This window comes from Solanum stenotomum, chromosome 9, assembly GCF_019186545.1.
Source record: "Solanum stenotomum isolate F172 chromosome 9, ASM1918654v1, whole genome shotgun sequence".
Taxonomy (NCBI): Eukaryota; Viridiplantae; Streptophyta; class Magnoliopsida; order Solanales; family Solanaceae; genus Solanum; species Solanum stenotomum.
The window spans coordinates 7,411,361-7,433,788 of record NC_064290.1 but is presented as its reverse complement, the minus strand read 5'-3'; the positions used below and the strand labels follow the sequence as shown (position 1 = coordinate 7,433,788).

Below are 22,428 nucleotides of genomic sequence, written 5' to 3'. Positions count from 1 at the left end.
AACCCTCCAAAAATGCTTGCAATATTTATGACATATAATCAAATTTGTTCTAAAAGATAATCACATAATGTCATATATTAAATTTCATACACAAGCTACTAAATATTATTATAAATATTTTTTTCTCTTTATTTTAAAATTTTAAAGATGAAGCTGTATTTTGTTATAATTTTTGCAAACAACTTGATTATCTGAACACATTTTTCTAAAAAAATATGAAACATGATTTAAACGAAATTATTTTTAAAAAATAAAATAAAATTAGGGGTTAAATTTTAAAAGAAAAATGTAGCGAAAGTGAAAATAAGATTTAATGTTTTAAAATTGTACTTGAAATTTAATAGTCAAACATTAATTTTTAAATAAAATAAAAAAATCCAAAAAAAGTAAATAAATTTTATGGCCAAACCAAGTGGGAAGGCCTATTTATTAAACGAGTTAATAGGCAGTTGACTTTTATTTCTTAATCAGAAAAAGACTACACTAACTTATGCTTAACTGATACGACAATGATAGACAAATACATTTGAGTGGACAATTAATGCAAACATAACTATTCTTAATAATTGTATAAGATATTTTTAGGATATGGTCCATATAGGTCACCACACCCCCTCATTTCAAAAGTTCTATTCTTTCTGCACTTTACATTACGATTATTTTTACTTTTTTAAAAAAAAATCCTCATTTTTTACTCGTTGATACTTATCATTTTATCACAATCCATTCTTATTGCTATATTAATAGAGGTTAACAACACATCTACACCTTTTTTTTGTCACACTGGAGTCCCGATTAAATTCAGATCGCACACTGCAATGTCCATCCGGGGTGATGCTTCCGACATGATTTTCTCCAAACCTATAACTTGAACTCGAAATCTCTAATTAAGGGTGCAACATTCCGACTACTGCACCACAATCCATATCGGTAATTGCATAGCTAGATTCCCTAAAGATTTTCCATATATAGCCTTTTCTAAGCTAGCAAGGTTAATTAATCTTAATAACATGTTTAAGGCATAAAGAATCCACGTGTTTCACAAAAATCAGGCTAGTATGTCCCACCTGATGTCTGATACAGGTTGCTCTTATCCTACTCATCTGATGACGTGGCAACATCTTATACCATCTCGAGGCGGAGCTGGGTTCATGGATTTGGACGAAATTAATTAAATATATATGTATATTAATCTGTGAACCCCTAACAGAATTGATTGACGATTCTAAAGGAAATTTAGAACCCCCAAACTTTTAATCCTGACTCCGCCTCCAATACCATCTATTTGGAAGCATACTCAACTCAATTCATACACAAAGTAATCAGAAGAATCAGTCGCTGTAAAGTTAAAATGAAAATTTATACAACTAGGAAAAGTATCATTCTTTCCTCACCTTTCAAGACTGTTCTCATTAGGATCTCTTTTTCTAATAATATATCCTTTTCCACTTTCATATCATACATGCACACCAATAAACTATTCCATATGTCTCAATTTACGTGATATAATTTTAATTTACATGACATAATTTAAAGTGAAACATTATACAAATTGAGACAGAAAAAATAAATCGGAATTTAACTGTTGTTAATCTATTGTCAAATATTTGATAATTTATTACTAAATAAAATTAACAACAAATATTTTTGTTTAGCTACAGAATTTGTCCTGTTGTTACTTACTGTGATTGTTCCTTTGTCCACACACAAACAAAGAGTCATGTGTGTTATTTAAATTGAGTGGTCACACTCCTTATTTTTTTGAGTTTGTACTGTGAAGGGTAAGTAATGCAGTCAAATTTAATTTTTGTGTATTTTCATATTGTTTATATGTATGCTAACACTAAACAATTGAGCTATGATTTTGAATTTAACAAATACTTATTCAAGATTGTGTAAATTTAAGTTTGTTAATCCCACCAGCCACTAACAACCAAGATTCTCTATCATCTCTGTACCACTCTTAATTGAATTCCAAGAAAAAATGGGCATAGTTTATCCAACTTGTTCTTCTTTAATTACACAATTAATTTATTAATACATGTGGCAAACATGCATCCATATACAAAAGATTCTATTTTTAGTGGGATTGTACAAGATACTGAAAAAATCTTGTCCTATTTTTTGCAAGTTGGGTATTTTGAGGTACAAAATTCATTGTTTCTTCTCTGTAGTTTTTCAGCAAGGAAGCTTCCTATTTTGACTCTTTCTTGGGTCATCCCTGATTTCTTCTTGTTTGGTGTTTTAAATGTTTATGAATTGTCATCATGGGTCTTCTGTATAATTTGAAGTGGGGCACACATTCCATTTTCTTGAAAAAACTAAAAAGATGTTATTTTTAAGACCCCTTATTGAAAATCTTGGATTTTTTCACCTTCAAATGTTGAGCTCTGACTTTTATATTTTGTGTTTTGGTGATTAGCAGAAGTTTCTGGAAGAAATATTGGTGATGTAAATTGATGCTTTGAAGACTTAGAGGCAGAGCTAGAGTTCTAGCTACGGGTTTGTGGTAAGAAAGAAATTTGTTGAATGTCTGTAAATGATTTATTTATATTGAATTCAGAACTCGTAAACTCAAAATTTTGGATCCGTCTTTGTGTGAAGTAGGCAGTTTGTGTGATGGATGCTTATTTACAAAGGAAGAGAGTGTTTCTGTTGTTGGTTTCATGGATATGGGTGCCTTTGGCTGTTATTGGAGGGACTGGGAATAACACAACAAATGCAACTGCTCCTTTATCTTCCTTTTCTAGGCCTAAGGTGGTGAATGTTGGAGCTTTGTTTACTGCTAATTCTGTAATTGGAAGGTCAGCTGAGCCAGCTCTTGTAGCTGCTATTAATGATGTTAACTCAGATTCTAGCATTCTCAGAGGAACCAAATTGAACCTCATTTTTCAGGATACAAATTGCAGTGGATTTGTTGGCACTGTTGATGGTAAACACTTTTCTCCTCTACTAAGATCTTTTTATAAGAAAATTATCAAATGTAAGTACCATACTTCATCCTCAGTAGTTTGGGCATTGTTAGAGTGGGTTAGAGTCGGTTGGGGAACGGACTGATGGTCTGCTTTTATGGAACTTATGGTCTGCTTATATGGAGTTAGACAATCCTTAGCTAGCTTTTGGAGTTGAGTTAGGCTCATGTATCATATCTTTTCGGACATCTTATCCTTTTTGACATAATATCTTATATCCTATGCTTACTGTCTATAATTTGGTGTCCTATACATTCAATTAAGTTGTACTGGAATTGAATGAATCTGAATGCTGTGGAATGGATTCAAAAAAGTTATATAGTATACCGAAATTAAATTGTTATTGAGGCGTAGTTGATTGATTTGATATGCATTCATTAAGTTTAGATGAAGACATGCTCATTTGATCAGAATTTCTGCATGCAACAATAGCAACATATCTAGTGTAATCCCACAAGTGAGGTCTGAATTTCTGGATGCTGTAGCTTAATTTGAAAACTCAATGGGACGTGGTAGGATGGGGGCTGGGCAAGTATTTTGGAAGTCTGAATAAAGAAAATACGAAAGCAGTGCACTTTAGAGTTTAGACTGGTAACGAAAGAAATAAAGAAGCAAATTTTAGTTCATGGCCTGTTTTTGAATTCACAAATAGTTCAATGTCTTGTACCACTAGTGTTTCACAGACAAGAGACCTTGTTTAAAAGCTCAACTAAGGTGAACCTTACTGTCACATTTAAATTAGTACTACTATTTACTAGTACCAATGCCTATTTCCTTCTTTTTTTCTTTGCCCTTCCTTGTATTTTACAGACATCCTTGCTTTATAGCTTTGCAGCTGATGGAGAAAGAAGTAATTGCTGCAATCGGTCCACAATCCTCGGGAATAGCACATGTGATTTCCCATGTTATGAATGAACTTCAGGTCCCTCTTCTGTCTTTTGCCACGGACCCTACTCTATCCTCTCTGCAGTACTCCTATTTTCTTAGAACTGTTCCAAATGATCACTTCCAAATGTATGCTATAGCTGATGTAGTTGATTATTTTGGATGGAAAGAGGTTATAGCCATATTTGTTGATGATGATAATGGTAGAAATGGGATATCTGTGTTGGGTGATGCCCTTGCAAAGAAGCGTGCTAAGCTCACTTACAAAGCAGCCTTTTCTCCTGGAGCAAGTAGTATTGAGATTGATGATTTGTTAGTCAGTGTGAACCTTATGGAGGCACGAGTATTTGTTGTTCATGTAAATCCTGATACTGGGCTATCAATCTTTTCAAAGGCAAAGAATTTGGGAATGATGGTTGGTGGCTATGTTTGGATCACTACTGATTGGCTTCCGTCGTTTTTGGATTCTTCAGATTCAGTTAATCCAGAAACTATGGATCTTATTCAGGGTGTTGTAGCACTTCGACATCACACCGCAGATTCTGATCAGAAAAAGAAGTTTGCATCGCGATGGAAAAACTTTAAGAATGTTGAAACTTCAAGTTTTAATTCTTATGCACTCTACGCTTACGATACCATTTGGCTACTTGCCCGAGCTCTCGACCTTTACTTCAAGGATGGTGGAAAGGTTACCTTCTCTGATGACCCCAGGCTACATGATACAAATGGGAGTGCTTTGCATTTGTCATCCATGCAAGTTTTTGACCAAGGACAGAAATTATTCCAGACACTCATTGGCATGAACTTCACAGGTCTAAGTGGCCAGATTCAGTTTGATTCTGAGAAAAATTTGGGTCATCCAGCATATGATGTTCTTAACATTGGTGGAACAGGATCACGCACCGTAGGTTATTGGTCAAACTATTCTGGTCTATCAGTTGTAACTCCAGAGATTTTATACTCAAAACCTCCAAACACTTCAACCAGTACCCAACATCTATACAATGTCATATGGCCGGGAGAAATGGTAACTCAACCTCGAGGATGGGTGTTCCCACATAATGGAAAGCCTCTGCAAATTGCCGTGCCTTACCGTGTTACTTTTAAAGAGTTTGTGCATAAAGATAAAGGACCTTCTGGGGTAAAAGGATATTGCATTGATGTTTTTGAGGCTGCCATAGATTTGTTGCCTTACGCCGTTCCTCATGTCTATATTCTGTATGGAAATGGCAAGAGAAACCCCTCTTTCAAAAATTTGGTGAATGACGTTGTCGCAAATGTGAGTTCTTGATTGTGTTATCCATTTTTTTCATTGACTAATTATGATGATATAATTTGATCAGACTGACTTAATATTTCTTTAATTTACATTTGTTTACTAGTTACCACAATAGGAATACTAATTAATTTTGAATGTGATGCTGAAACATTTTTCATGGTTACTTATATAAGGATACATTTTGCATCTTAGAAATATGATGCAGCTGTTGGAGATGTCACGATTACTACAAACCGCACAAGGATTGTGGACTTCACACAACCTTACATGGAATCTGGACTCGTCGTAGTTGCTCCTATCAAAGAGCTGAAATCCAGTCCATGGGCTTTCCTTCAGCCATTTACCCTCCAAATGTGGTGCGTAACTGGGGTCTTCTTTCTCTTCGTTGGAACTGTCGTTTGGATTCTTGAGCATCGACATAATCCTGAATTCCGTGGTTCGCCAAGGCACCAACTTGTTACAGTTTTTTGGTTAGTAAATCAATCTAATAACCTCTTGTTGTAGAATCAAATGCATGCTTTATGTGAAACTTTGCATCACTGAATGTTCTGGAAGGAAGTGTCTTGACGTGGAACAAGTGCTGGCTGCATTTTCAATTCATCTATTTGGAATTACAAGTCTAAACAACGGCTTTGGAGATAAATAGAGAATTTATTATTAAGAACATTTGCATTCAATCATAACATAGTTGACACTGGTGCTAAGATTCGGTTTTCTCTTTCAGGTTTAGTTTCTCAACAATGTTTTTCGCACACAGTACGTACATCCTCTTTGATTTGTTTTTTTTAAGATCTTCCATATTGTGACAGACAGCTTGTCCTAGCATAGCTGACACTGTTCCTTGTGTGAACTAATAGGAGAAAACACAATGAGCACCTTGGGACGCTTAGTGCTGATCTTTTGGCTCTTTGTCGTTCTAATCATCAATTCGAGCTATACAGCTAGCTTGACATCTATCCTGACAGTGAGGCAGCTGTCATCAGGAATTCAAGGAATTGACAGTTTAATTTCTAGTTCTGATCCAATTGGAGTTCAGGATGGCTCATTTGCCTATAACTACCTCATTGAAGAGCTAGGTGTTTTAGAATCACGGATCCGTATATTGAAAACAGAAGATGAATATACCAGTGCCCTGGAGAAAGGTCCGCAAGGTGGTGGCGTTGCTGGCATTGTGGATGAGCGTCCTTATGTTGAGCTCTTCTTATCCAACAGCAAATGCGTATTCAGGATAGTAGGACAAGAGTTCACGAAAGGCGGATGGGGCTTTGTAAGTTAATCTTTTCCTTTGCATTACTGAACAGACATCAAGTTGTCTATCGGAAACTGCCTCTCTGCCTTCCAAGGTAGGGGTAAGGTCTGCGTACATTGTACCCTCCCCATACCCCACTTGTGGGATTACACTAGGTTTGTTGTTATCGTTGTTGTTGTATATGCACACGCAATCCAATCTATTCGAGCTGATCTTCACTATCCATGATCAGGCATTTCAAAGGGACTCTCCTCTGGCTGTTGATCTATCAACTGCAATCCTTCAACTGTCAGAAAATGGCGAACTCCAAAGGATCCATGACAAATGGCTCTCTAATAAGGGATGTTCTTCACAAAGCAACCAAGATGATGATACTCAACTTTCACTCAAAAGCTTCTGGGGCCTATTTCTCATATGTGCTGTTGCTTGTTTTCTTGCTCTTGTTGCATTTTTCTGCAGGGTATACTGTCAATTCAGGAGGTATGACCCCGAGCCAGAAGACCAAGAGATCAGTGAACCTGAATCTGTACGTCCTAGTAGGCGTACACTACGCTCTGTGAGCTTTAGGGACTTAATAACCTTTGTTGACAGAAGAGAAAGTGAAATTAAGGATATACTCAAGAGGAAGAGTATTGACAGCAAGAAACATCAAGGTCAGAGCTCAGATGCGCAACCAAGCTCGCCTGTTTGAATCAACTATTCATTCGTTGGCTTGCTTGTTTCTTGCTCAGTGCAATGTACCTATGGTTAATATGTAAATGATGCATACGTAATTCGTCGTCGAATAACCTTCATTTCAATTTTTTCACACACAGAAGGCTAGGTATGTTAGAAGGGGAAAAAATGTCTCTGTATACTAGTAGGAGGGAAAAGAAAATGGTAACATTTGTACTAATTGTTATATAATGATAGTAATTGTTAAGATTTAGAACAGTTTGCTTGTTTTTCCAGTAAGTTTGTCTGATGTTCAGCTACTACTATTAGATAGCATAGGGAAGAACAACCCAATTTGTTCAATTATTTGATTAAGTTATAACATAATGTTGGTGAAGTACATATGTTTGAACCATTAGCTCAAGTTAATCATAAGTGAATTCTGCATTTTATAAAACCTTCCAAACAAAGGCGACTCGAGGACTTGAACCTAAGACCTTTGATAATATTGACTTTGATGACTAGAACCCACATTCATAAGGTCAGAGGTGGTGAGTGAGACTCAAACCTAAAACCTTTGCTAATACTGAATTTGATGACTAGTCTAGAATTTTTTTGGGAGAAATGCCAAAAATCCACTTTTCAAGCCTTAATTAATACTCCCTGTGTCCCAAAATTTTAAGCGTCGTCTTAATAAATAATAAATTGTCCTAAAATAAGTGTCATCTTAGAAATTTAAGAAAAAATTGATAGGTTTTTTCAATTATAACCCTGATGTACAACATCTTTGTAATAATGTTCAATTTTCAAGAGACATAGTCTAGTAAACTATACATGGCCTTTATTGATTTCTTGATGAATGTGATTTTTACTAAGATAACACTTATTTTATGATGAATAAAATACAATACTTATTTAATTATTATTTCATAACTATTTAACATTTAACCTCATCTTAATATGTCAATAAAATTAAGATAAAAATACCTCTATCTAGCTAAAACATTATAGAACTAAAAAGAAGTTTTCATAGAGTTTTAAACTGTCAATATTTTATTCACTTATCTAATTATTTAATTTGCTTATACTCGTCAGCTCCTAGCTACTAGCTTATATTATTTCTCAATTTGATAATTAAACACTATATATTAAAAAGTAGAGCTCCCCACGAAACATAAACATGTGTGCACGCACATGGTACATCATTAGAAGCATAATAATAAAATTCCTCATTAGTGAATTATGGGCATAAAGAATAAAGAGAAATGACAAGCACTAAACTGAATATGTAAACAAAAAAAGGGAGAGAATATATATAAAGATGTTTTAACGAATCAATGCCACTCACATGCAATTTTTTAAATTAATTTTTTTTTCTTATCTAAACCTGTTAGATTATGTAATGTCAAATTGCCAGACAATTTCAAACCCAACCAATATATGGTTATAATAGATTTTAATTAATATAAAATTAGTTCTAAGTCTCTTCGTTAAGTTTCGTAAGGGACACATGGAGAATCAAATTATATTACATGTAGACTTGTATTTAATAAGAATTTTTAAAAACTTATTTTTAACTACATTTTGAATATTTTTTCAAAAATTATATAGATCTTATACGGAATCATATTTTATCACCCTCTCAACCTAAGGAGTAGGTGAAATATGCGTACACATGAGAAAGAATTTCTTAGTTAGCGAACTTAGAGGGAGGTCTCTAGGTTATCTATCTTATTTTTATATAATTATGTTATTTATACAGATGAAATGATTATTGTGAATCGGTATCTTATAAATAAAAAATTAAAAGGGTTATAAATTTTAGGGATCTTCCTTCAAGTTTAAGTGCATATAATTATCATCATTATTTTATAAAAGAAAATAAATAATTCATTGTTAAACTATATCAATGATACTTCATTCGTTCATTTTTATTTGTCACATTTTACTTTTGAAGAGTCAAATTATACGGACTTTGACCGACATATTAAGATATATTCTTTCATCATATTAGTATGAAAAGAATTGCAACTTATAGTATTTTTCGTATAGTTTTCAAACATCTAAATTTTAAATATTAAATTAATTCATTTCACTTTAACTCTAAAAATTAGTCAAATTATTTTTCATAATACGAAACATGAGAAATAAAAATATATACCCCATAATTCATAGAAAAATGCAGATAACTTTTTTTTTTGCAGTGACCAAGTAGATCCACAAACGATGGGAAAAAAGAAAAAAAAAACGTAGATCCACAAGCATTTCCCTCATTCCAATAAGTAGCAATTTACCATTCCGTCGATAAAAAAGGAAGAGATAGACAAGGACATAATCTGACTTTCTCTTCGTACCCAAAAATAAATAATAATACATAATACATAAATATATTTTTTAAGCTGGTATTTACGTCCTCCTATTTTAGGTACACGCATGTATTCTACGTGTCATAATATACATAAGATGTCATGTATGACAAAAATTGCCATGACAAATGTCACGTAGGACTAATGTGACTATCTGTTCAATTTTATACAAGTTAGTGTGTATGTACATTCAAAGTTAGAGGGCATAGTCTACATAAATATTAGTTGAGGCTAAATTAAAAGACAATTTATGTATTATGTCAAAATAAAAGAACAGTCAACTCTTCTCTTTAACGCCGGTAACCGTTATCCAATTTTTCCTTAACCCGATAAAAAAATAATTAATTAAACAACTTATAGACAAAAAGAAAATATGTGAGTGTGTAAAAAGAGTCTTTATTTCACTACTTTCATGGCCCTTAGAATTAGCATAAGCTCCTTTTGAAGCTATTTCTCAATTTCAATTCAAAAAACATAAACAAACACAAATCATGAGGAAGTGTATACTACTTTGCTACAGAAGAATGTTTAAGTTGAACAGAAAGAGGAAAATAATCTGCAGGGTAGCAGTACTTCAAAAGTATGTGAAGTCATTTTGGAACCAAATTGTTGGTTGTTGTATAGGCTATAAGTCCATCAAGTATAGAAAATTGTCACACCACCACCATTCATCTTCCATCACCACCACCACCGCGACCCCCTCGCCATCTGGCAGGGCGGTCTCCGCGCCATTGGAGGATTTGGTTGCCTTGAAGATATGTGTATTGGGTGATAACCAAATTGGCAAGACAAGTTTCTTGGTTAGTTTTTTTTTTTAAGTCTGTTTGCAAGTTTCAAAAATCTTTCTTTCTTTCTTCGTGTTTCTAATGTTGGATTCATAATGTTGATTAAAGACAAAGTATGTAGGAAAGGAGAGTACTTCAATAACAGGGTTAAATCAAATGGATAAAATTCTGTGTGTTAAAGGGGCAAGAATCTCATATACTATATGGGAAGTTCAAGGTATATGTGTCAAAAATTCGATAAATTTTGAATTCCGAATCAATAATATGTGAATTTGACTTAAATGTTATCAATGCAGGTGATGTTTCTGCATCTACTCAGATTTCAACAGCTTGTAAAAACTCTGTAGCAATGTTATTCATGTTTGATCTAACAAGTCGACGTACACTGAAGAGGTATCATAGTTTTACATATTTATTTAAAAGAGAAATCTGTAACAATTCATCACAAGTCAGTCTAAAATTGTTTTGCTGATAAAATGGCAGTGTTATCAGTTGGTATCAACAAGCACTACAATGGAATCAGGTAGAAATCATCGTTTTCTTCTCTGTTTCTCTCTTGATTATGGAATGTTTCAATGGTATAGTAATTGATTAGAGTTAATTTTTTTGTTTTCAGACAGCAATTCCAGTATTGATAGGAACAAAGTTTGATGATTTTGTGCAGTTACCATTAGATGTGCAATGGACCATTTCAAATCAGGTATCATCCTTATCTTCTTATCACCTTAGGTGAAGAGAAGTTTCGCTTGATTTATAAGTCATGAGCTTGAGCCATTTATAAGTCATGAGTTTGAGCCGTACTACAATCAGGAACACAACAACTAATTCTTTTTTTACCATCCAAAATTCATAAGCTCAAAATTTTAATTCGAGTAGTGTTCAAGATTACCAAAGAAAAGTCATAGCAGAGGTAAATTACATGGAAAAGGAATCAAAATTAATAGTCTTGAGCAAATTAAATCCACCATCTATTTATTGGGTACATTAAATAGAGATACTTTTCCTACTGTATTATCTTTAATTGCTCTGAAGTTGGACCAACCATAATTGGTTGGGCCATGAAAGGATAACTGATATTTACAGTATGTCCAATATGATTTTGAACAGGCAAGAGCATATGCAAAAGCACTGAATGCAACCCTATTTTTCTCAAGTGCAACATACAACATAAATGTGAACAAGATATTCAAGTTCATCACAGCCAAGCTATTCAATTTACCATGGACAATGGAACGTAACCTCACCATTGGAGAACCCATCATTGACTTCTAGTAAACCTGTCACTTGGACTTTGGTAAGTATTCGGATTGTTGTAAAAGAGAAGATGCATAAATGCCCCGGTGACTAGGTGTGAGAGATTGACTATGATGGGTCGTGGGTATAAGGAGAGATAAAGGTAAGCTGAAGAAGTATTAAAGGAGATGATTAAACAAGACATGACAAATCTACGTCATATGGAGAACATGACCCTAAATAAGAATATATGGAGGTTGAGGATTAAATCGACATATGTGGCTTATCGAGAACATGACCCTGAATAAAAAGATATGGAGTTTGAGAACAAAAACCTAGATAGGAAGATTGGGTTAATCGGTAGTCGAGCGCTATCTTGTTTCCTTATTTGTATTGTTATTATTATTCTCTCAGTATCTTAGTCTTTGATTTTAGTATTACTTGTTCCCTCTGACTTCAATTATCATACTATTTATTGCTGCTACGATTCTCTTCTCCGTTGTTTTTAGCGTGACTTCTTTATTATTATATTTGCTTTACATACTTATTATTTTTATATGTTTTCCTTGGGAGAGATGGACTATCAAAAACACTATCTCTATCTTCTCAAGGTAGGGGGTTAAAGTCGCATACACACCATACTCTCCACCCGTTAAATTAGTATGTGGATATGATTTATACAAAGAAGATACAATTGCTTGTTTTGCAAATTTGTTAGAGTAGAGTTAACTACCTCCTAGTCAAGTCACATTTATGAATTATGAGCAATATTTGTATGTCATTTCCTATGATAAAGTTCGCATTGACCAATTCAAGATGCCGACGTAACTAAAAATGTAATAAAAACTGGAGTAGAACAAAATATTATGAACTTCAGGCATGTACTCATTGAATATATAACGAGCAGGAACAAAGCATTGGTCAAAATGAACGCAACAAGGAGAGAATAAAGGACACATGCAGTGCACAAAATCACAACTTTTACTTTACCACTTTTGTGGCCAACTCTTATGCAAATGTACCTTTACTTCGAAAAGAACAGAACAGTATAGTATCTCGAAATTCTATGTATCAACATCATTTCATATTAGATATTCGTGCTTATTCAGAAACAGGAAATAATATAACATAAACTTCCAATCTTCATTAAGGGAAATTTGCGCCATGAACAACCTTCCGAAGTGCAGATTGCTGTCACCAAGTAACACAACCTAGAGTGACAGGCAGGATTCATAAACAACCTCATTTAAGGTTTAGAAATTAACAAAAACAAAGCTCTACTCAAGGTGCACTTCTCTCTTGGGAGGTTCCAATTGCAAGTAGTAGAATGGCTCAGTAGGCTCTTCCCTGCACAACCATGTTGCATAGAAAGTTAGAAAAGCCTTCTCTTTATCACTATAGGAACAGAAACTTATACCAACTGAAAGCAATAAAGACAACTTTCAAATTTGGCACTTCATCCAAACAGTATTTCTTCGATTATTTTTTGTTTTTTTATAAGATTCCTGCTTGTTTATTTGTACCAATCACGAAATATTTAACATCCGGGCTATAAGGATCTGAAAACTATTTTACATACCCTTTAAGTATTCTTCAATGTTTACTGTGTTTTTCCCCCAGGGCTCACCTTCTTACAATTTCTCTCTTCAAGTTTATCCCTTTCAAATCTCCAACCCCCGAAATATATCTTCCTTTCACACAATTCATCTTCATTAATTTCAAAGATGTCAAAACTGAAGTTCATGCTGTTTGAGTTGTTCAATCTTCAACATCTAAGCTCAGAACGAACAACCGAGTTCATCATTTTCAAAACTTGATACTCGGGTTGGCTCCAAATTTTGTAGCCTATTTGTATTATGTATGAGTAGTCTTCAAGAGTATGTATTTTTAGATAAAAATAACAAATTATTGGTGTTCTATAAACTTGTTTAAGATGTTCAACTTTATCCCAATACCTCTTATAGATAAATCAAAAGAAAACGTAAGCCAATACATAAATTAGAGTAACAAGAGATGTCTTCATTAATCATTTTAGGGAAAAGGGACAAATATTTGGCCAACCCGGATTGAGGCGTAGGATTGTGCCACGTGTACAAAATGAGTCTTCCGTTAGTGGGAGGGGCAAATGTGCACTAGTTATTGGACGGCAAGGGTACTCATGGACGAAAAGTATGACGAAGGGTATTGACATACCATTTTCGAAAGTTCGGGGGTATATTTGTCCCTTTTCCCATCATTTTATTTGAACTGTAATATCTATTAGAAGATGGTTTGCTATAAGGCTGTGTTTGATGACATATAATGAGATAAGACTAATTTATTTCAATGTCAATTATTTCACAGCTGATCTACGGAATAATAATTGAAGTCTTGAAGTTTACCCAGGCTTAGAACGCATGCACCTCCAGAATAGCTTGAAAGGCCCCGGTATCGTTTTAAATGGATTGCCTTCAAAACATGCCTGCATAGTATTATAAATTAGTCAGCTGAAAAAAGAAACGACAAACAAGCATAAAATGCGTGTGTTGAACATTATGCTGGGTTATACTAAAAGATGTAAAATGGCCAGTGATGAACTCAGACATTCAAAAGAGTTGAGTATCTGATTCTGGAACCAGGGGCACAATGTAACCAATGAATGGATGGGTTGGTCTGGGAACAGGTAAAGATCGAAGGATATTCCCATCCTTGACGAGGGATATGCAAACATCTCTCCTTCCTACGAACACTAGATAGAGGGAAAAATGGACAAATAGCCACTTTGCAGACCACTAAAGAACAGTAGCCACATTTTAATGCTCGATATTCAAACTACTGCAAATTTGCCTTAGCATAAATTGAATCACATCAACTTTTAGACAAAGGAGATCAATATACTAAGCTTCTCGATCTATATACTACATACCACCTACTCCACCAATGTAATTTGAAGACATAAAAGTGAAAAACATGGAACTTATTTTACGGACCAATATGAATCAGAATCAATACACCAGCAGCGTGTTCGAAGAGAACTATTAACTTAACAAGAAGCTAGCAATTTATTTGAGTATAAGCATCATTATATCAGTATAGGCAGGTACTCCACAGCTAAATTTCTAATATATAGTTCAACATTACAATGGAATTTCTCTTGATTTTCATTCCTTATATTGTTTGATGAAACTGAAAGAATTGTGTCAGAAGAAGCAGGATAAGTTGAAACCATAGGATGAAGGCAGCTGCAACATCAAAGTCGGTTTTAATGGCAAAACTCCAATTTCTCTTGTAAAAGCTCGGACTCCATGATATTGTAGGGAGTTCCACATACAGGTAGCTTACGAATTTGGTATAGAAGTTTGAAACTCCATATCACTATGCTGGTGTTTCACATAAAGGAAGTTTCTGAATCCTAGCATACAAGTTGAGGGAAGCAAGACTGAGATGGCTCGGGCATATGAAGGGGAGGTACGTGAATGGGCGAGTAAGGAGGTGTGAGAGGTTGATTGTAACAGGAGTTAAAAGAGGTAGAAGTAGGCCGAAGAAGAACTGGGGAAGCTGATTAGACATGACCTGACACAACTTCAACTTACTGAGGACATGAGCTGAGATAGGAAGGGGTGGAGACCAAGGCATGAGGATTAGGCTAGAAGGTTAGTAGGTAACCGAGTGTTGTCACACTTTGGAAGGGAGAGGTAGGGGGTCAGCCTCCTCTATGATTCTTATTAGTAGTAGTATTTAGTAATTGTGATGTTCCTCCTTTATGTTTATTATTTGGAAGAAGACTTTTGAATCTTGTAGCCTAAACTAAAGATATGTTTAATGTATCATAATGCCTTCTAATTTTGTGGCCTTAAATATGCCGAGCAAAATGTTGGAACTAAAGAGTTGTCAAATTAGAAAAGATACATTCTTTTAACTCACTAAAAAGGAAAATAACTCAAACAAAATGAAATTGAGGGAGTAAGAAATTTCATTGCTGGCCTCAAGAAGATGCAGAATAACACAAAAAGTTCTGAAACCCTCTGACTCATCATATTCCCCATAGAGGTGGCTGAAGCCCAGAAAAATACTCTCCTTTTAAAACCACAAAACATATCCAGTGTCCCCACCAAAACATTGTTACTCTTCGTTTACCTGCTTGCAGACTAGTAGTGAAGCTAAATGGTTCTTAGTTGGCCTCATCTTTTAGCACATCATGTCGAGTACTGTTTAGAATCCCAAAATTGGTAAGTGTATGGATTGTAGTCTTCCCATATGATACTTGAGCTATATATTAAGGTTCAAAGTTCATTTTCTCGACATGATTAGTACTAGGTCCACCCTAATGTTGGAATACCCAAGTCATGTTACTCCTCCACCTTCAAAATCCCACATCAGCTTTTTCTCTCATTTTTAGTAAATGATAATATAGGCCGAAACAAATTTCAGAGTTCAATCTCTAGGCTTACCACACATCCAAGTTAATAATATGAGTGCTTTTAGAATCTAAAAAGGCAAACAAATTATTCCCTCCGTCCCAATTTAAGTGTCTTAGTTTGACTAGACACGGAATTTAAGAAAAATAGTTTTCAATGTTATGATCTTAAATTAAAAATGTGTGTAGTCCAATTTAAACTTAAATTGGGACAGACGAAGTACTCAATTAGACTGAAATACTAACATCCACCAGAATGGCCACAAAAATTCATGAATCAATATTGATCTAACTATCTAAGAAATGGAACGGAAACTCAGACGCAATAATTTTAAATAAAAGTGCAGATAAAATTCTGACCTGAACAACATCCTCAACACGGTCGTTGCATCTATGGGCCTTAGGTTGTCTGTTATCACCTTCCGGCAAACCCCATGGACTCTCTCTTCTGGGAACTGGAGAACTCATCTTCCGTCTCTACTGTCTGATGTCCTTTCACCCAACCTTGATAATACAACACTTGTGTTTTCTCCTCCCTCTTGAGTCAGATTGAAATCGGGTCTATCAAATAGAAGGAAAAGACTTACTAATTTTTGTTCTAAAGCAGGGTTCAGATAAAACTGACAAACTGCATCAAATCAATAGTTTAAATCAAATTGAGAAGAGAAAACATTAGTGATTTGATTTAGTTTTAGTTTGATATAAAAAAAATTTAATCATAGTTGATTTGATTTGATGTTAACCTAAATGAATCAAATCTAACTGACAATATATTTATACAAATTTTATAAATATTTCATACTTTCAAATGTTTATTATATTTGTAAATATTTTCTTAAAAGTTTCATAATTCATGCTTCTTAATATATTTACTTCAATTTTCTAAAATTCCATATGCTTACATTCTTCATTTAGCTGCCACACAACATCAAGCAAATAAAGTATCTATTCAAAAAACTACTCTAGTTGTGGGAAAAAGAAAATACATTCAACATACTCTTGGCACTTAAACTAAGAGCATGCTTGGAAGAATTTGCTTAAAAGCACTTTCGTATCTTACCAATACACTATAAAAGTGCTTAAAACTATTTTAGGCTTAAAAACACTTAAAATAAGTCGATCCAAAACAAGATCTAAGTCCAAACAATTCACCAATTATATAACTAATCAACAACTCTAACTCTTCTTCTATTCTTTAGCTGGATTTTGGTATATCTAAAAGAGATTTGAACAGATGTATTACTGGAAAATAACATTACGAACAGTTTTCATATTAACATAATATTGTTCTTAAAAAACTGCAGTCTTAATACAAGGTTCCAGTTTGATAGATATTTTTAACTATGTTTGGTCATATATTATAACTATGCACTCCAGAGACAACTTTTTGCTACACAAGAGGAATGACAACAAACCTATTCATCTTTATCACAAGCATCAGTTCATTTCTATACTTCCATCTTTTAGTCCATCAAGTGTTCAATTTTCTCCTTATATAATTGCACATCAGTATGTATCTTGATACATACAGACACGGAAACAAAAACCGTGAAACTAAGCAGATATTTCAACCCCTAAGATGATTCAGAATTGCCGAATATTCATCTACCAAAAGTCAATTCTTATCAGCTCAAAAAAAAAAATATCAACTAAACTTGCAATTCCACATGTATATTAAAGTATAAATAGGGGGGGAAACGTGAAGTGCATGAAGGAATTTAAACATATATCTTCCAAAACATGTTGAGACTTGAGACGTTGTAGTTTCCCCTTTATGCATCTCCTAGTTCCTAAACTATGTCATTTTCAGTCCAAGATAGTTCTCGTAATACCATCAAGAAGTAAAAGACTATACTAATCCAAAGAATTCAATAGAAGCATCGTCAGGTTGAAGGTTTTTGGTGATATGACTCTAGACATCTGATAGATGTTGTAAATGAGACAAGTGTAATTGATTTTAGGGGGTTTCGATATTGATATCCACAAATTCACAAACCTGTATTATATTGGAGAGTGACCTTTTGTACATTGATTTTACAAAACTCAAATCATAGTCATGCTCAAAGGTCGGAGAATTGGCTAGAGTTTTTTGCATAAGGAAAGATAACAAAGTGTAATCGTCATACTTAAATAAAGTTAGGCATCTCACCTTTGATTCTATTTCTTTCTATCTTAGCTATTAGTATTGAACATGGCAAGTAAGAGCATAATCTTTCGAACAACCTGTTGTTTAAGGGATATCATCAAACAACTTGGTTGTGAATTGTCATAAGAAACAAACCAGAACTCAGTTAACCTATTTCAATTTATCAAATTTGTACGAATTACAGTATCTATAAAATCAATCAACAGAAAATATTAAAAATTAATTCAGCACTCCGTAATGGGGAACATATGGAAAAATAAATATATCACAAAACTGACAACAACAACAAACATCAATAACAACCGAGAAAAGCTTCTTCAACCCAACAATTCAATTTAGGTATTTCCTCGATATAAAATTTCAACGTACAACATGAAATTCGAGAAGAAGATTTGAACAAAAGTTGAGAGGAAATCATACCTTAAATTGTAAGCAAATCTTCAAAGTCCCAAGGAGGATTGAAATACTACTACTCTTCTAGACTGTGTGTGAAATAGAAGAGATTTGGGGTTAACCACTTTAATAAATGATCAAAAGACAATTTTGCCCTTGGTCCTTCCTTCTTCAATATTGTGGGTTAAATATGTTCATATTTGTGGTTAACACCAAAGCCCCTTCTGCGACAGATCAACCTTCAGCACAAGGATAATAGTGTATTTTCCAGCTCCATCGGCAAGGTATTTTATACAAGGGTAACACAAAGAGAAAATGTGTATTATTAGACGCGATAAATAATAACTTTCATAATATATTACATTTATATGTAAGTAACAAATTATTATGAGAGTCAACTAGTTTAATGATTGATGATCGACTCACTAGCATGTTTTGATTTTGTCTATTTCAACTTATTCAATTTTAATTCAACTCATCCGTTTGACATCCTAGAAGAGCTAATAAAATTTGATAATTCCGTCACACCAAAGTGCAAATTTTTATGGGGTTGAATATTTCTTTTTTTTTTTAAATATCAACTTGTAGTTTAGCAGCTTATTTGGATGGCTGCTACCTATTGTATGGTAGTGTATTACTAGTTTATAAATATCATATTTATTTTAATTGTTAACTAGATTTCATTATATTACATCATTAAATTCATCACTAAATAACAAAAAAAGATTTCATATGTATTAACATATATATATAAATATCCAGAAATATAATATAATATAATTAACCATGTGCAAGCAAAGTGGTAGGCGTTGATAGGAAAATTGAGACATTAGATAAAAGAAATGTTTGTGGATCTTCATTCATTCAGATCCCCTTTTCATGGAAGTGAACTAGTGGGCGACATCTCTAACAAAAAACATAATTTCCAAAATTGGCTGAACTGTTAGTTGGTGGCTGGTTCTATTGCTGCAAAGAGACGAAGACCAAAATGGGTACTTTTGTTAAGCTATTGGACTTGCTTCTTTTCGTTTACTTCTTGTTAATCGCCATTGTTGCACCACTCTTTGATGGCCAAGTTGCCCTTCCTAAACATATATTTCCTCCTGTGTTGGTTGACCTAAAGAGCTGGTACACTCAACAATATGGTGATTATTTGGTTTCTGAGAAACCCCATTTCTTTGTTGGCTTAATCTGGCTGGAGCTCCTCTTTGCTTGGCCCCTTTCCGTCCTTAGTCTTTATGCCATTGCAGCTGGAAAATCTTGGATTAAAACTACGTCCTTGATGTATGGTGTTTCCACTCTCACGGCAATGGTAATTTAATTTGCTTATTGTTTATTTTTGGGGGGCTAATTGCAATTTGTCTTGCATGTCGAAGATTATTAGATTGTTGTGCTAGCTTCAAATTGTCTTGTTTTGGGGGTTGATGTTTCATAAATCAGTTGAATTGGATTTAATTACATGGAATTTAGGAACATTATGAGATGAAAGTTAAAACAGATGCATTCTGGGTGGTAGGAACCTTTTTCAAAAAAGTTGTCTTTTGCTTTTCTTTGCTCTTTTCCCCTTCATATGACAGGATTCATTGGAAAGCTCTAGTTTATCTGAATATAAGTTGTATTGACAAAGATTGTAACTTTTGGACCTTTTATGGCTATTGGAAATAATTTGAGAAATTAATGTGAAGGATGTAGGCTGAGGTTGAGGTTGGCTCTAGCGGAAATTAGAGGTAGGCTGAGGTTGAGGTTGGCTCTAGCGGAAATTAGAGGTAGGCCGAAGAAGAACTGGGGAGGTTATTAGACAAGACATGATACAATTTCAGCTTAGTGATGATATGAACCTAATAGGAAAGTGTAGAGGTTGAAAATGAGGGTAAAAGATCAGGAGGTAGCGGAATGTGGTCCCACTTTATGTGGGAGAGGTAAGGGGTTAGCCTCCTATCCTTATTAGCAGTATTAAATTTTATTCTTTTGGTGGTATTAATGTATGTGGCTTTATTTGCATTGTATCTTGGTAGCTTGCTGTCATATTTTCTTACAACCTTGCTTTGAAAACTTTTTTTTGAGCCGAGGGTCTATCAGAAACAACCTCTCCACCCCACAAAGGTAGGGGTAAGGTTTGCGTTCTCCACCCTCTCCGATCTTACTTGTGGGATGGGTATGTTGTTGTTGATGTATGCTTGGAAGTTGGAACACTATTTTCAGCTTCTCAAGAAAAGTTGGAACTCTAATTTACCACTACAGTTTTCATTTCGATCTGCAATGTTAAGTTCATTATCTGTTTTCTTTTCTCCAGCTTGGTATCATGGCTACCTCGTTTCTCTTACTTTGGTATCTTTAACGTTAACATTTTTACTGTCGATTCTTTTCTTTTCATATTTTTTTTTACTCTTTACATTTCTTTCAAATTTGTTCTGAAAAATGATTTTCTTGAGCCGAGGGTGTATCGGAAACAACCTCTCTACCTCACAAAGGTAGGAGTAAGGTCTGTGTATATCAAACCCTCCCAAACACCACTTGTGGGACCATACTGGGTATGTTGTTGTTTTTATCGCGGCCATCTTGGTTCCAATCAAGTTAGTGTCTCTGAAAAATGAAGAATATAGAAAATATATCCATACAGCTTAGCTAGTTTTCTACTGTTTTGTATTGGACATATCCAAACCAATTGACCGTCAATCTTACTCGAGCTTCATATTGTTGCTTTTTTCCATTTCTTTCCTCCTTTTTTTGGATCTGGGTGGTGTGGCGATTAGCAATTAAGGTAATAAAATGAACATTGGAAACTCAAGAGCTAATGAAGGTAACATAATGAATATTGGAATAATTCAAGAGTAACAACCAACATGAACATAGTTCAATAGAGAAGAGTCCCAGAAGCATAAGAACAACTTGTCTAGCGCTTCTGGTTGTTGAGGAATCAGTTGTGTTATAATCTTCTTTTCTAGAAATCATCATTTTATCTCCTGCCATCTTGCTGCAGATTGTATAGTCATTTGTGAGTATTAAACTGTTTCCTGATCCTCTAGAACTGACTCTTAGAGAGGCCGAGCCAGTGCATAGGTACTTACTGCCTGCCCACCCACCCACTTTCAGAATCATGGTTTCATTTATTCGTACGTCTTCTCAAATTAAAAACATTTGATCATCAATGAAGGTAAAAGGTCATATTAGAGATGTGGACGAAAAATCTCAGTCATAGTAGCTTGAAATGTCGAAGGGGCATTAGTCAATCCAAACGGCATCACTAAAAATTCATAATGACCGTCATGAGTACAGAAGGCTGTCTTAGCCACATCCTCAATCTTGACCCTTATTTGATGGTAACCTGATAACAAGTCCAACTTTGAAAAGACTTGAGCACCATGTAATTCGTCAAACAACTCATCAATGGTTGGAATAGGGAAGCGATCTCGAACTGTGATGGCATTGAGTGCCCGATAATCAACACAAAAGCGCCATGTGCCATCCTTCTTACGAACTAATAACACCGGTGATGAAAATGGACTGGTGTTGGGCCGTATAATTCCATCTTTAAGCATATCTTTCACCATCTGCTCCATGACCTGCTTTTGGAAGTGCGGGTACCTATATGGTTTAACATTCACTGGTTGTGCCCCTGGGACGAGGTGTATCGAATGATCCTGAACACGAGAAGGTGGCAATCTTGTGGGTTTCCGAAACACATCATGATACGACTCCAATAGACCACTCAAATCTGTGGTCATTTCACCTGCACAACTCCCTTCAGGAGTAATCATTGCCAAAAAAAAAAATGAAGCAATAGCATCCGTCGTTGTCATACGCCTTAAACTATGCAACTGAATTTGGTGAGCATCAGTGGGTGAATCCCCCTGCCATAACCACTTAGACCCAAGTGAAGTAAATTCAAATTCTCTTGTTGCATAATCAGTTATAACACGCCCCAACGTAGCCAACCATGCCACTCCAAGGACTACATCAGCACCTTGGAAAGGTAAGACATAAAGGTCCTCGACTATAGTACACCCTTGAATCAATACGGTGACTTGCTTCACCACACCTTCACACGGGAGCATTTGTCCACTGCCCAC

The 22,428-nt window shown here is 34.6% G+C and overlaps 4 protein-coding genes and 1 pseudogene across 10 annotated transcripts in view; 3 read left to right on the top strand and 2 right to left on the bottom strand.

Moving 5' to 3' along the window:
- Window positions 1-1,580: 1,580 nt before the first annotated feature.
- LOC125875886 (glutamate receptor 3.4-like) lies at window positions 1,581-7,439 on the top strand. 6 transcript variants are annotated; one of them, XM_049556942.1, is made up of 8 exons: window positions 1,581-1,781; window positions 2,426-2,509; window positions 2,608-2,932; window positions 3,800-5,136; window positions 5,329-5,606; window positions 5,861-5,892; window positions 5,994-6,403; window positions 6,618-7,439. In XM_049556942.1, the coding sequence occupies exons 3-8, from the start codon at window positions 2,620-2,622 to the stop codon at window positions 7,074-7,076; spliced, it is 2,829 nt and encodes a 942-aa protein (XP_049412899.1). In that variant the 5' UTR covers window positions 1,581-1,781; window positions 2,426-2,509; window positions 2,608-2,619; the 3' UTR covers window positions 7,077-7,439. The 6 variants fall into 6 exon arrangements, with proteins under 6 accessions (XP_049412899.1, XP_049412898.1, XP_049412897.1 ...); XM_049556941.1 differs by lacking the exon at window positions 1,581-1,781 and adding an exon at window positions 1,893-2,145; XM_049556940.1 differs by lacking the exon at window positions 1,581-1,781 and adding an exon at window positions 1,893-2,145 and having other exon boundaries at window positions 2,605-2,932.
- Window positions 7,440-9,884: 2,445 nt separating this feature from the next.
- LOC125876721 (septum-promoting GTP-binding protein 1-like) lies at window positions 9,885-11,517 on the top strand. Its single transcript, XM_049557949.1, has 6 exons — window positions 9,885-10,205; window positions 10,299-10,407; window positions 10,487-10,583; window positions 10,674-10,713; window positions 10,807-10,890; window positions 11,298-11,517. The coding sequence occupies exons 1-6, from the start codon at window positions 9,897-9,899 to the stop codon at window positions 11,460-11,462; spliced, it is 804 nt and encodes a 267-aa protein (XP_049413906.1). The 5' UTR covers window positions 9,885-9,896; the 3' UTR covers window positions 11,463-11,517.
- Window positions 11,518-12,490: 973 nt separating this feature from the next.
- On the bottom strand, window positions 12,491-18,537 carry LOC125877773 (uncharacterized). Of its 2 annotated transcripts, none has more exons than XM_049559040.1 (4): window positions 18,386-18,537; window positions 16,180-16,380; window positions 13,805-13,884; window positions 12,491-12,770 (listed from the first exon to the last, which is right to left on the bottom strand). In XM_049559040.1, the coding sequence occupies exons 2-4, from the start codon at window positions 16,285-16,287 to the stop codon at window positions 12,701-12,703; spliced, it is 258 nt and encodes an 85-aa protein (XP_049414997.1). In that variant the 5' UTR covers window positions 16,288-16,380; window positions 18,386-18,537; the 3' UTR covers window positions 12,491-12,700. The 2 variants fall into 2 exon arrangements, with proteins under 2 accessions (XP_049414997.1, XP_049414998.1); XM_049559041.1 differs by having other exon boundaries at window positions 16,180-16,357; window positions 18,386-18,505.
- On the bottom strand, window positions 14,034-14,152 carry LOC125878044 (U6atac minor spliceosomal RNA; annotated as a pseudogene).
- Window positions 18,538-19,169: 632 nt separating the features above from the next.
- Window positions 19,170-22,428, top strand: part of LOC125877852 (uncharacterized) — a 5,246-nt gene continuing 1,987 nt past the window's right edge. Inside the window, exon 1 of the mRNA XM_049559129.1 lies at window positions 19,170-19,670. Within this exon, the coding sequence (XP_049415086.1) occupies window positions 19,347-19,670 (324 nt within the window). The 5' untranslated portion in view covers window positions 19,170-19,346. The remainder of the gene's footprint in view (window positions 19,671-22,428) is intronic.